Consider the following 12,290-nt stretch of genomic DNA (forward strand, 5'->3'; position numbering starts at 1 on the left):
ACTTTATGATCTTCTGCTCTGCCAGATATAAGACTAAACATACTAAGAATGAAATGGTCCCCAAATGTGAAATTGAAATTTGAGGGGAAAGGTGGTCACTCGTTCCCAGAGTCTCCTCTCTGACTGTGGCCAGGGTGCCCCCTCTGGCCACATGCGTCCCTGCTGTCTGGCCCCCGGCTGGACACAAGTGTTGAGGTAGAACAGCGCTGAGTTAGAGAAGTGGCCCTGCAGCACCTAGGCTCACCTTCTCGCGTCCCCTAGCCTGAATCACCAGCCCCTGGGGGCAGAGGATGCATCAGGAAGACGATCGGCTGTGGAGCTTGGAGCCCGCGACTGGACATCAGAGACCCTTGCCCACAAGCCCCAGCCCTGGCCCAGCTGCTCCCGGCCCACACACTCAGATCGCCCCCAGTGGTGCAGGACGGGACCACTGGGCCAGGGCGATGGGCGGCCTGGAGCACACAGGCTGAGCAGCTGCTGCCCGACGCTCATGGCCCTGCCCTGTGGCTTAATGAAGAGCGTGAGCAGAAGGCCCTGAATGCCCTTTGTCCTGGCCGCTCCTTGCAGCCCGCGGAACCCCGTGCTGCCTGCTCTGAGGCTTTGTTCCACCCTCCCACCTCCCAACTTCCGCCATCTGTTAGCCCCGGGGTGTGGGACCTGCACCCCAGCCAGGGGACCAGCCGGGGACCCAGCGCTGCCCTGCACGGCACCACCCAGCACTGACCCGCTGTCCCTGCATAGCCGCAGTGACAATCCGTCATCCCAAGATCTGAGGCACTTGCTCCCGCATCACTTGCTTTCCTCATGTGCATGTCCTGCATCTCACAGCCCTGGCAAGGGACCTTCAGTGTTCAATACCACGAATCGATGGATTGAACTAAGATATTGGCGGATGAGGCACAGGCCAGGAGAGCCGCCTAGAACTCTCTGGAAAGCCAGCCCCCACGTCCAGCCTCAGAACAGCACCTGTGTACATGAAGCTGCCACCAGGTGCTCCATGCTGTAGATGCAGCCGGGGACAGCGACAAGGGTGCCAGTGGTCACTCACGACTTCTAAGCAACAAGGACATCAGGAAAGTGGTAGAAGTTTCTTGAAGAAAATAGCTGCTCTTAGCCAGGCCATGCTGACCAAGCTGCAAGAAGGTGCTGGCTTCTTTCTCCCTAGCCTGGCTGTTCCCAGTGAGTGTCTGAATGTGGGACAGGGGCCATGGTGCCCACGGGGACCATCAGCATGGCTCTGCTCACGTGAAAGCCACTGCCGGCTTCTTGGGGATCCCTGGGCCCCCCGTGGGGAATGAGTCGTCTCCCTGAGCTGCATTCAAGATGTATGTTGCTGGGACTGCCTTTCGAGGGGTGGCCAGAGTGGCCAGGCCCCTGTTCCACCCAGAAGTGTGACCAGTGTCCATTAGTACGTGCTCCCCAATACCTGAAATTTCAGCCTTTATTAGAGCACTTGAGGTACTGCCCAGGTCATCTGAGAGCAAAGCCTGGATCCAGGCCTTCATCTGTGGTAGCTTCCCACTCTTGACTGTGTGCTGTCGGGTGCCCGCCAAGGTAGGAGTCGTGGGGGAGACAGGAGGGCACGGCCGGCACACAGCTGCAGCTGCACACGTGGGTCATCTGTAGCCCAGCCCTCGCCGTGGGCGCCATGCCAGCTGCGGGAGCGTGGAGAGGCCTATGTGTACGCATCACTGCTTCCTGCCACCAACCAGGGGGCAGCAGGAGACGCACAGACACATCCAGACGTGTCAGCCGGCAAGTGGTGTCACAGCACGTGTTAGGGGACACGTGTCTGTCCAGCACCCAGGGGTGCCCCCTGGGAGAGGCTGAGCGGGGCAAGGAGGTGTAGGAAGAGGGACAGAGGAGGAGGGACAGAGGGGGAGGGACAGAGGGGGAGGGACGAGCAGCTCAAGGACGGGCTGCTGTCAAGGTGCTCCGACTCCTTCTCTGCTGCTCAGGTCAGGTCTGCGTCTTCAAGGTTTATTTTGAGAGAGAGAACATCTTGCAAGATGGGGAAAATTCCTCAGTGGTGCTTGGTAAATGCTGCTTATCCTGGAGCTGTTGTGGTTGCTTTGCTAATGTGGAATCAGCCTTTCAAATAAAGCAGCTGTGTGTTCCTGGGTGGGTGCCACCCACTGGGCCCTCAGGGCGTAGCCTTGAGGAGGGGACGTGGGGTGAGAGGGTCAGTTTGGTAGGGAAGGGACAACAGGGGACAGTAGGTAGGGCCGTGCCTTGGTCTCTGCAGCTAACCCAGAGTGCCTCTGCACAGCACCTTCCCTGGCACGTGGTAGGCCTGTGCACATGTGTGGGACGTGGGCACCGTGTGCCCCTTGGTCTGCCAGTGGCAATTGTGCAGACACCCCAGAGGCAGTAGAACTGGGTCCCCATGGAGCCGCAGCCCACGACAGCCTGCCTCCTGCTTGGCCTGGCCGTGTGCTCTGCAGGGCGAGCGTGGCCCAGCGTCCTGACACCTCTCTCGGCGTGCCCCCAGCGGTGTGGCCCCAGCCTCCCCACACACGCTGTGGAAGGATCACGCACAGGAAGCAGATGCCATCGTGCCGGAGCTCCGCACACAGCAGCCTCACTGGCCGGATCTCACAGCAGCACCGTCCCTGTCACGTGGGACTTATGGTGCCACGAAGCCCCTTGAATGGAGCTATTATGAATGGGAAGCATGGCTGCTCACGGAGCCTCTCCCACCACGGGAAGGCGCCTCTGCCTTGCCCTCCCATCCACATTGCCAACCACCACACTTCACCTCACTGACAATGCATGCCCAACTGCATGTTTTAAAGGGATCTTTTTTTTTTCTTATTACAGCAGTAATAGCTGCCCAAAAAAGCAAAACAAAAATTAAAATAAAAACCACCTTTCCTTCCGTGATCAAGTTCCCCATAAATAGCTCAGCTCCCGCTGTTCCAGGGTCCTGCCCACCCGCCCTCGTGTGCTATTACAGTCTGACTTTCTGTGACGCAAGCATCCCTGCGTCACGTGCACTGCAGCCCACAAGCCGTGGAGGACCTTCACGCAGCCATCTGCGTGGCAAGCAGACCACGCTGTGGAGAGGGGCCCCAGGGTGGGGGTGGGGTGCGCTGTGTCACACATACACACACACACACACACACACACACACACACACACACCCGTGTTTCATCTAGCCGGGAAGCAATTGGCCTTTATCCCGCCCAGCACACCCTAATGAACCATTTTCTCCTCCGTGGCTTTGTGTGTTTGTTCCTTAGTTTTGTCCTGTTACTCCTAATTATGCTCCACAAATAACCCTAAAAATTCCAGGCGCCCTTTGTGTGCACACTCAGGCAGCATGCGGCTTTGTTCCAATTGTTCCTCGAAAGGTGCGGAGAGCGTTGCTCAGGGCTTTGTAGTCTTGGTCTTTCTTTTGGCAGAATTGGAGAATGACAGGTCTTTTCTTCGGCGTGGTCCTGCTCTCTGTAATTTTCCCCCATCAGATGCAGAGTTGAGAAATGAGACATTTGCATTATTGTGTGGAGGGATGAATTTCTGCCCCCAGAATCTTATTCAACTTATTTTGCAAATTGCGCTATAAAGCAGTCTAAAATACGCCAGGGGCACAGCAGAGCCTCCGGGGCTGGGCTCAGCGTGCAGCAGAGGCAGGCAGTCACACAGAGAGTGGTGGCTGTGGTGCCCAGCATGGACGCATGGCTGTGCTTGCTCAATTGGCATTAGTGGGCCCTGGGGATTTGGTGGAAGGCGTGTGGCTTCCCGGCCCACGCTGGCCCTGTGTTCTGATGCGGGGTGCTGGGGGCTCAGTGGCCCTGAGTTCATGCACCCTGGATGTCGCCGTGGAGGCTGCACCAGGCCATCAGCGATCAGCCTCTCCTAGTTCCTGGCGGAGAGTGCGGCCCCCGGATCAGGTCCTCTTCACCCTGCCTTGCTTGGCAGACAGTGTGCTGTGTGGATGTTCTGCAGCGTGGCCCATGCCGCCTATGACGGTTGAGAAGCGGAGCATTTACATGAGGAGGACTGTGGGAGAACCACTCTCCTCAAAGCCCCAGTCACTCTGACTGCCCTGGGAATGGAGATGGAGTCTCCTTGGTGAGTGGTCAGGAGTCGCACCAGGTGTACTGCGGCCCTGGGACCTGGCGTGGCGGGACAGCTCAGCACATCTGACCTGGTGGCTGCCAAGGGTGGAAGGAAAAGACCCAAGGTCACGACTCGCCACTGGAGGTCAGCTTCAGGGAAGCTATGAGTGTTTCAGACCCTGCTGGCCGAGGGGGGACAGCAGTTCTTGCCGGACCCAGGCACGTTGACCCACTTCACAGCTCATAAGGCTGAGGAAGCCATGTCACTTGGGGGCCCATCCAGCATCCCCACTATGAGTGGGAGAGCAGGGGCTCCAGCCAGCCACCCGGCCATGAGGTGCTGGCCCTGAGCCACAGTGTCACACTACTGCCTCGTGCGTATCCTGGGTCTGACCCGGGCCGTCCTTTTTCCCAGTGACGGTTTCACTGTGTGTTGGGGGATTGCTTTTGAAGATGCGAAGAGCGAGGCGCTACACGCATGGCCAGCGAGGGCAGTGGTGACTGCCAACACATCACCTCTTCATCTTGTCGGCCGTCTTTCTCCACGAGCTTGACACCAGTGGCATCTGTTTTCCTCCTGACACAGCAGAGGCCAGAGCCGGATGCCCTGGGCCAAGTGGGCCTCTCCCAAGCACCTCAGACCCTGGCAGTGAGGTCAGGTGGTGAGGTACCAACGGTGAGGTCAGACTGAGCAGAGCGCGCCCTCACCATCTGGAGCCGATTTCACACTCTGGCCACTCTTCGGCACCAAGGAGAAGGCACTGGGATGGGCAGAGGCCACAGTCATGCTCGGCTCCCTGTGGTGGCCCCGTGAGTGCCAGGTGTGCAGCATCATGGGAAGAGGCCCACACCTGCCTGGAGCTGGGCTGCCCACCTGGCCCACTGCAGGAGCTGTGCGGATCCCAAGAGACAACGTGGCTGGCAGGGACCTGGCTGTGCCCACCGCCAGCTCACTTGGCAATGGTTGGCTGCTGAGCCTTCATCTTGCAGCAGCAGCTGCTGGAGTCAGCGGGGACTCACAGCGGGAGCCCACAGGCGGCCACTGTCACACTCTGCCTGGCCTGGAACCATCTTCCCACAGGTGAAATAACAGGCCCAGAGCGGGTGGGCAGCTTGCCCAGACCACACGACCAGGACGCCAGGGCTAGGGTTCAGAGGCAGGTGTGCAGGCTGAGGGCTCCTTGTCATCATGGATGGCCTAAGCATCCAGTCTCAGGTGGCTTTGGGCAGTGCCACCCTCCCAGAGGCCATGTTCTGTGGCCATCTTGTCTACCATTCAGGCTGCTGAGCTCATGGGGAGGAGAGCAGGGCCTGAGGGGTGCCTGGGCCCTGCCTCAGCCCTACCTTCCCAGAGTGACAAAGACCTGGCACGGTGAGTGTAAGACCTGCCCCCCAGAAGATGCCCTTGAGCCTGTGGGGTAGCATCCCACATGGACACAGCCCCCGGAGTCTGCTGCTGGGGCTCCTCAACTAGGCTGTACATCTCCCCGCTAGTGCTGTGTGGGTCCTCGCTCTTGTGGGCACTTTCCTGGGGTCTTCCCCTCGGCTTCTCCTTTCCCTTTTAAAACCAACAAAAACCCATGTGGGTATGGCCAGATACCCCTTGCACAGGGACAGCACACCCAAATGAAGCCCCAGATCTGTGCAGCCTTGCGGCCTCTGAAGAGCGTGCAACCCAAGGGCTGCTGGGGAAACTGTAGTCAGTCCTCAGGGAGCTGTGCCCTGCGCCCCAAGGCTCCAGAGCCACTCCAGGCTGTGCCACCCACAGGGCCACAGGCCCACAGCCCCACGCACGGCAGTGTAAGGCACAGCCCCCGGCACCCCAGGCGGCCCGACACCCCTGAGATGACCTTGAGTCCGCCCGGCCCTGCTGTCTCTTTCTGGCTTAGTTTTTATGCTCCTGGGGCTCGTTGCACTGGTGCCACGTGGGCCGCTGGCTGGCTCTGGAGTTTCCTCTGCAGCAGGCACCGTGGCAAGCATTGGACTTCTGATCCTTGCAGCTGTGCTGAATCTAGCTCCAAAGTGAAGAGACCAGGCTTAGAGACCCAGTGACTCACCAAGTTCACCTACAGCATCCGTGGCAAGCAGATGCAGCGCTAGGCAGGGCTTCCCTCCCTACCGGGTTCACAGTGCCAGCTGTGGGTGTGACCACAGATGGACACACTGCTGCGCCCCTTCCACCCTCCATGGAGGAGTCCCAGACCGCTCACCTCGTCCTTCCTCCTTCCAGGGAGACCGCCTCGGCCCTCCTCCCTTGTGCAGGGGCTGCTCTGGGCCTTGGTCCAACTCACGCCTCTAGGTACAGTGCATGCAGCCACGGAGGTTGGGCAGCCCCACATCCCCATGTCCTCACCCTGTCCAGTTACTCTGTGGTACAGGTATGAGGCAGGTGAACCTGCTTGCACCTGGGTTGTATACAGAGTCAGAAGCATCAGAATTCTCTCACAGCTTTGGCACATGGGCATTAGCATCAGAATATAAGTTTTTTTTTAAATAAATTCTCTGTCAAAGGCTCTTATCACCCAGCAAGCATGGAAGCCGCAGCAGGAGGAGGCAGAGGTACGCCATGGCTTGCTCCTTCCTTTCCGCTCCCTTTGTCCCGCGCGGCCTTTCCATTTTAGGTCACTGTCCTTGTATCTGTAACGCTGTGATGATCCTTGCTCTGTGCCGGGGCTGGGGCTGGGCGGGCTGTGCCTGTCGGGCCCACAGGGCTGGGGCTGGCTGTCTCCCCACAGCCAGCTGAGCCTGCTCTCTGGTGGTCATCCTGGAGCCTTCCAGTGCTGCTTCCTCAGCCAGAGAGGCAGCAGCTTCCCGCCAACCCCCAAGGACACCGTCGGCAGCAGCAGGCGTGGCGCTGCCAGGCCCCGCATCTGAACAGGCTGCCCTCTGTTCCCCGCACACGGGAACTGCCTCACCCCATGGCTGGGGCTCTCCTGAGTAAGGGATCCCTAACTCAGCCTGCCCGTGCTGCGCAGGAGGCTGAAGCACAGCCTGAGGAGTGTGCACAAGTGTGGGTCCACACCTGTGTGTGTGTACCCCATGGGCAATTGTGCTCAGAGCCTGCCCTGTGTGGACAAGTCCACCTCATCCCTACTTGAGGTTGGGGACACCTGCGACGTGGTGCACAGGACCTGCTGCATCGAGACCACCCTGGGCCGCTCGGCGGCCTTCAGTGTGTTTGAACTGTGGTTCTTAGCAGGGTACAAAGGGGCCAGGCCTTGATCTGAGAGTCCTGGGGCTGCCTGCCCCTGATGCCTGTCACTGTCTTGCAGGAGCTGTGCCGCCAGCGCATGGCCGTGCGCCCGCCTGACCGACCTGAGGGTGCACACGCCTCCCGTATCAGCAGCGTCTCCTCCCAGTTCAGCGACGGCCCCATGCCCAGCCCCTCCGCACGGAGCAGCACTTCATCCTGGTCTGAGGAGCCCGTGCAGTCCAACATGGACATCTCCACTGGCCACATGATCCTGGTAAGGCCATACCTGCAGCACATGAAGTAATCTGTCTCACACTGACCCCTGTCCTCTGCTGTCCTGCTTCCCTGGGCAGCAGTGTCCCCTTTGAGATCCTGCAGCCACTGCCCTCATGGCTCCAGGAAAGTCGCTCACACCTGGCACATGCGGGCTGTCGGGTGCTCGCCGCTGCCTTGCTCTCAGCAGTGGGCAGGTGCTGATGAGCGCCTACTGTGTGCGCCACTCCCGCGGCCCCAACTGAGCCATGGCAGGTGCGTTCTTCGCCCTTAGCTCCCAGCCCACTGGGTAAATATGTCACACTGTGCGCTGTTGTTGAGGCAAGCTGGGGGAGCCCCAGGAGCCTCGGCGGGGCTCTTCCACAGGCACACCCCTCCCCAGCTGTCCACAGTGACTGCACACAGGGCAGTGGTGCTTGCTGCATGGTGGATGTGCAGGTTTTCCTGCGAGGCGTTCATCGCTCTACCCCCATCACGCCTTGTAGGCACCAGGAAAGCCAGGATGCTGTCTGGCATGGTGATGTTCTTGCTGGGTGGCACTCTCCACAGGCAAAGCCGGGCCCACATCCTCGCCCAGCTGCAGCAGCTGCTGTGAGTGCGGCTGGAGGTGCCCACAGCTGTGAGTGAGGCCAGGCCCCTGGAGGTGTTAGTACTCAGCACAAGTTTTGGGGACCATCTTCACCTAATTCCCTAATAGTGACACGGGCTGCTGCAGTTGGACCCTGAAAAGCCAAAAGTGCTTTTTTTTTTTTTACTAAAAAGTTCTGAGGGGGAGCTGGGAGGTGAAACCCAAAGCTGCTGGAGAAGCTCAGGCCTCATTGGCCAAGGCGCCCATGGACGGTCCAGCCCAGAGCCATCTGAGGGGACAGTAGAGGAGACCGAAGCACGTGGAGGTGGGCTCCAAGGTGATCCAAGGCAAGCGAAGGGGTAGAGAGGCCTCACTGCTCCCTGACAGCGGCCTGACCTTGCCCTGGCCATCATGCCACGTTGGACCCTGCCGTGGACCCCAGCACCTCCACGCCGCGGGGGAGACGCTGAATCAAGGGCTGAGGTGGCTCTGCGTTCATGTGGCAAGCTGTGTCCCTGTCACTCTGTGCCTGTGGTCGCTGCTGTGGACAGAACTGTCTCTTCATGAACAGCACTCACATTCCCCAGGTGGGACTTTTCAGAGATTTCGAGGGAGCCAAGCCTGGAAGGTGGCTCTCAGAGGGAATCTGCCGCGGCTGACCCTGCTGGTGAGCGCGTGCTGCCAGCGCCACAGACACCAAGCAGGGCTGGTGACATCTCGAGGGCACATGGAGCACGGGAGCACTGTGCTTTTCACAGGTAGATGGCTCCGATGGTGGTGTGTGCGACGGTAAATCTAGCAGAGCACATCAGTTAATTTCCAACTGAAATGCCCAAGCCATGAGGAAGACCTGTCTCAGCAGCCTAAGATGAGGTGCGCTGTTGGGAGCTCAGGTAGTTCCCTGAGACCCTGTCACAAGCACCCACCCAGATGCGCCATTGTCCCCAACCCTCAGTGTCAGCCCATGAGCTTTATCAGCGCTGGGGACTCCATCTGTGCAGATTGTGCACTCAGGGAGGCTGTCTTCCTTGCCCCTGGGGCTGTGTGTGAAAGAGACACAGCCAGGCACATTTCCCAGCTGCAGGACACAGGCAGGGTGTGTGGACGCCGCTGCAGCTGCGGCAGCTGGGTCGCACTGGGACTCTGCCCTTGCCTAACTTCCAGGTGGGCTCAGCCCACACAGATCTCCTCTGGGCGCTTCCTAGCACAGGGAACCCTGGTCTGTACCTCTCCTAACCCTAGCTCGTGCCTTCAGCAGGCAAGGCCGCCTGGCTCACCCTTTGGCTGTGGGGTGACCCTCTGTCCTCAGGGGAGGGCTGATAGCCATGGTGAGTGGACCAAAGTGACCCCAAGTGACCCCAGAGAAAACCTGTGCAGAGTGTGCTGGAGAGTCTGACCTCAGCTGCAAGAAGCTAATCCTGTGGAGATCATTCAGCCTGGCCCTGGGTAAGGATGGCCCACATTTATCAGACGGTGAACGACAGTTGGCCCAGCTTTGTGGCCTGGGCTCAGGGACTGTCAGATTATGGATTATGCAGTGTCCAGGTGAAGCTGAAGACCAAGTGTTCCGGACACTCGGCTGCACTGCGCTGCCCCCCAGAAGCAGCTGCGGACCACAGCAAGTTGATGCAGAGATCTGAAGAACAGCAGCAGCCTATTTATACCCGATGCACCGTGAGGGCAGGGCGCACCCCAGCGCTGGGAGGAGTGCCTGAGTTTCCGGGAACGCTGTTCTCCAGCCTCCGGGGAGTGCTGGCAGAGTCCTTCCTGGGACGCTGGGCCTCCAGGCTGGTCAGGCCATGGCAGGCAGGAAGACCCCTCCACCAAGGATGTCTGCATTCTGCCACACACTGGCTTCTGTGCTGGAAACCATGGAAACAGCTCTGGCAGAGCCCCCTCCCCCAGGGGGCAATGCTGAAGGAGCTAGGGTGGGGAGCCGCTCACGGAGAAGGGGTCTCCCTAGTGACACGGTGAGACTGCACAGGCTGTGGAGCACTGGGACCTCAGGGCATGGGGACAAGAGCATCCCAGGAGGAGGCCATGCACCCATCCCCCCGTCACGGCGTCCCTGTAGTAGAATAGGCCACGCATAATGAGGGCTGGGGAGGTGCAGGGCCTGCAGGCCATGAACCTGTCTGGTGCCTGGTAGTCGGCATGCCCCCCCCCCAGCCTGGCGCTCTGTGCTCACAAGGGACATAGAGCTGGCTCCAAGTTCCCATGAGCTTGCAGTTTGGGTCCCAGGACAGCTCTGCCACATTTTCTCCTCTGTGAACCAGGTTGGAAAGGTGGGCCTCTCTCAAACCTGGACTGCAGCTGCTGCCCACGGAGCCCTCAGCTCAGGGCTGGGCCCTGTGAGCGCCACCCATTCTGACTCTGACTGTAATTTTAGTTGTTGTCACGTTTGCCCTCCGTTGCCCCAGCAGTGCTCTTTAATCATCTGATGTTTGGGCCACCTGGCTTAGTTGTGCCTGTCAGTAACACCCGGTGAGGTGTTCCCATTCCCATAGTGCGCCCTGATCCAATCCGCCCCCCTCGCCACCCCACGCCCCGGCCTGTAGAAGCCGATGTTCCAAGTGCGGGGTCAGAGGGAACCAGCCTAGGTGTCGCCTTGCAGTGAGTGGATATGGAAGGCCTGTGCGTGCAAGCGTGTACCTGTGTGTGTGCACGTGCCTACACACATGCGCCGTGAGGCGGCTGGTAGTTGAGAAGAGCAGCGTGCCCTGTTGTGGCAGCAGAGGAGGGACAATGTGCCGAGAAGCGCGGCAAGCCAGGCGCAGACCCAGGCCTGCACGGCGCCCCTTCTGTCAGTGAGAGCGCCTTGCACAAAGCCCAACTTTCCTGGGTGCGGCTTGGGATGGGGCCCTATTCACAGGAAGCCATCCCTGCGAGGGCCACCAGCCCCAACAGGACCCTGGCCAGGAGGAGGGTCCGGCACCCAGTGCCATCGCAGAGAGGGCGTTGGCTCTGGGGGGAGCAACAACCCTTGCTCGCACCGGGACACGGGCTTCTGTCCAGGGACGCTCCCCGGCAGTGCCACATTTAGGAGCTCTGGGAAGCAAGCGACGTCACTAATGTCACTTTAGAGCTGTTATAAAAACTGTCACTGTATTGTACAGAAGCAAGGGATGTGCCTTTCTAAGAGATTCTACTGTGTCTTTTATAAGCAGTGTACTGTCTAAAAGTCATTCCAGTGTGGCTGTGCTCTCAGAACTTTTTTTTTTTTTTTTTTTTTTTTGTGGAACCAGGGATTGAACACAGGCCCTTGCACTTGCCAGGGAAGTGCTTATTCCGTTGAGCCATCTCCCCGGCCCCTAGCTGTGCTCTCAGGCCAGAGCTTCCATGCGTGGGGCTCCAAGGGGGGATGGCAACTGTCCTGCTTGCTAATTGCCTGTGAGTCATCACAGTGTCCCACTCGTGTCCCTCACAGCCAGCCCCAGCAGGGAGCCTCTGGAGAGGGAAATGTGGAAAACAAGCTGAGCTGGACACGGTGCGTGACTGTGTTGGGAGGGTGGGGCAGCAGGGTCGCCCGCCTAACTTGGGCAACTTAGTGAGCCCTGCCTCCAAATGATGAAAAGGGCTAGAGTGTGGCTCAGTGTTGTCTCTCCCTAGCAGGCAGAAGCCCTGGCTTCCATCTCCAGCACCACTGGTAAAAGAATGAAGTTCATTTAAAACCCTCTCCGTTAGACTCACAGAACTGAATTCAGAAAAATGGTGCAGAGCGAACTTCTCAGGGAGATGCCAGCCTTGGTGTCTAGTGGGTGGCCTCTGCCTTCCCTTCCCTCTCAGCATGTGGCACAGTGATGTCACACAGCAGACACCACCCCAAGAAGCCATGCCACAGGAGCCATGGCCAGGCTATGCCAGATGCCCACAGGCCCAGAGCATTGGCAGGAAACACACAGAGAGACGCTGCCGGCACAGACAACGGAGGGCAGAGGGAGACCGGGAGCCGGTGTGGGGCTCAGGCCCTCCGGGTCACCACAGAGAACCCCCTGGCTGGTGTGAGGCACCGCGGGGAGATGGAGCCCAGGGTGGCAGCATGCTCCTCCCCTGAAAGTTGAGTCCCTGAGGCCTTGGGCTCTTCGTCCCCTCCAACACAGTGCCCGCTGGCTGTGCCCGTTTGCCCCGTACAGCAGCACGGGCTTGCTGCTCACAGGAAGGCATCTGGAAACTCAGAGTCCCTTGCGGAGCCCCA

General features: G+C 59.5%; 1 protein-coding gene across 3 annotated transcripts in view; it reads left to right on the forward strand.

The window, feature by feature from the left end:
• Ptprn2 (protein tyrosine phosphatase, receptor type N2) overlaps positions 1-12,290 on the forward strand; it is a 553,794-nt gene that overhangs the window by 474,379 nt on the left and 67,125 nt on the right. For all 3 annotated transcript variants that reach the window (XM_023712770.1, XM_023712771.1, XM_023712772.1), the window contains exon 13: positions 7,334-7,528. In XM_023712770.1, the coding sequence (XP_023568538.1) occupies positions 7,334-7,528 (195 nt within the window). The remainder of the gene's footprint in view (positions 1-7,333; positions 7,529-12,290) is intronic.

This window comes from Octodon degus, unplaced genomic scaffold, assembly GCF_000260255.1.
Source record: "Octodon degus isolate 3935 unplaced genomic scaffold, OctDeg1.0 scaffold00027, whole genome shotgun sequence".
NCBI lineage: Eukaryota > Metazoa > Chordata > Mammalia > Rodentia > Octodontidae > Octodon > Octodon degus.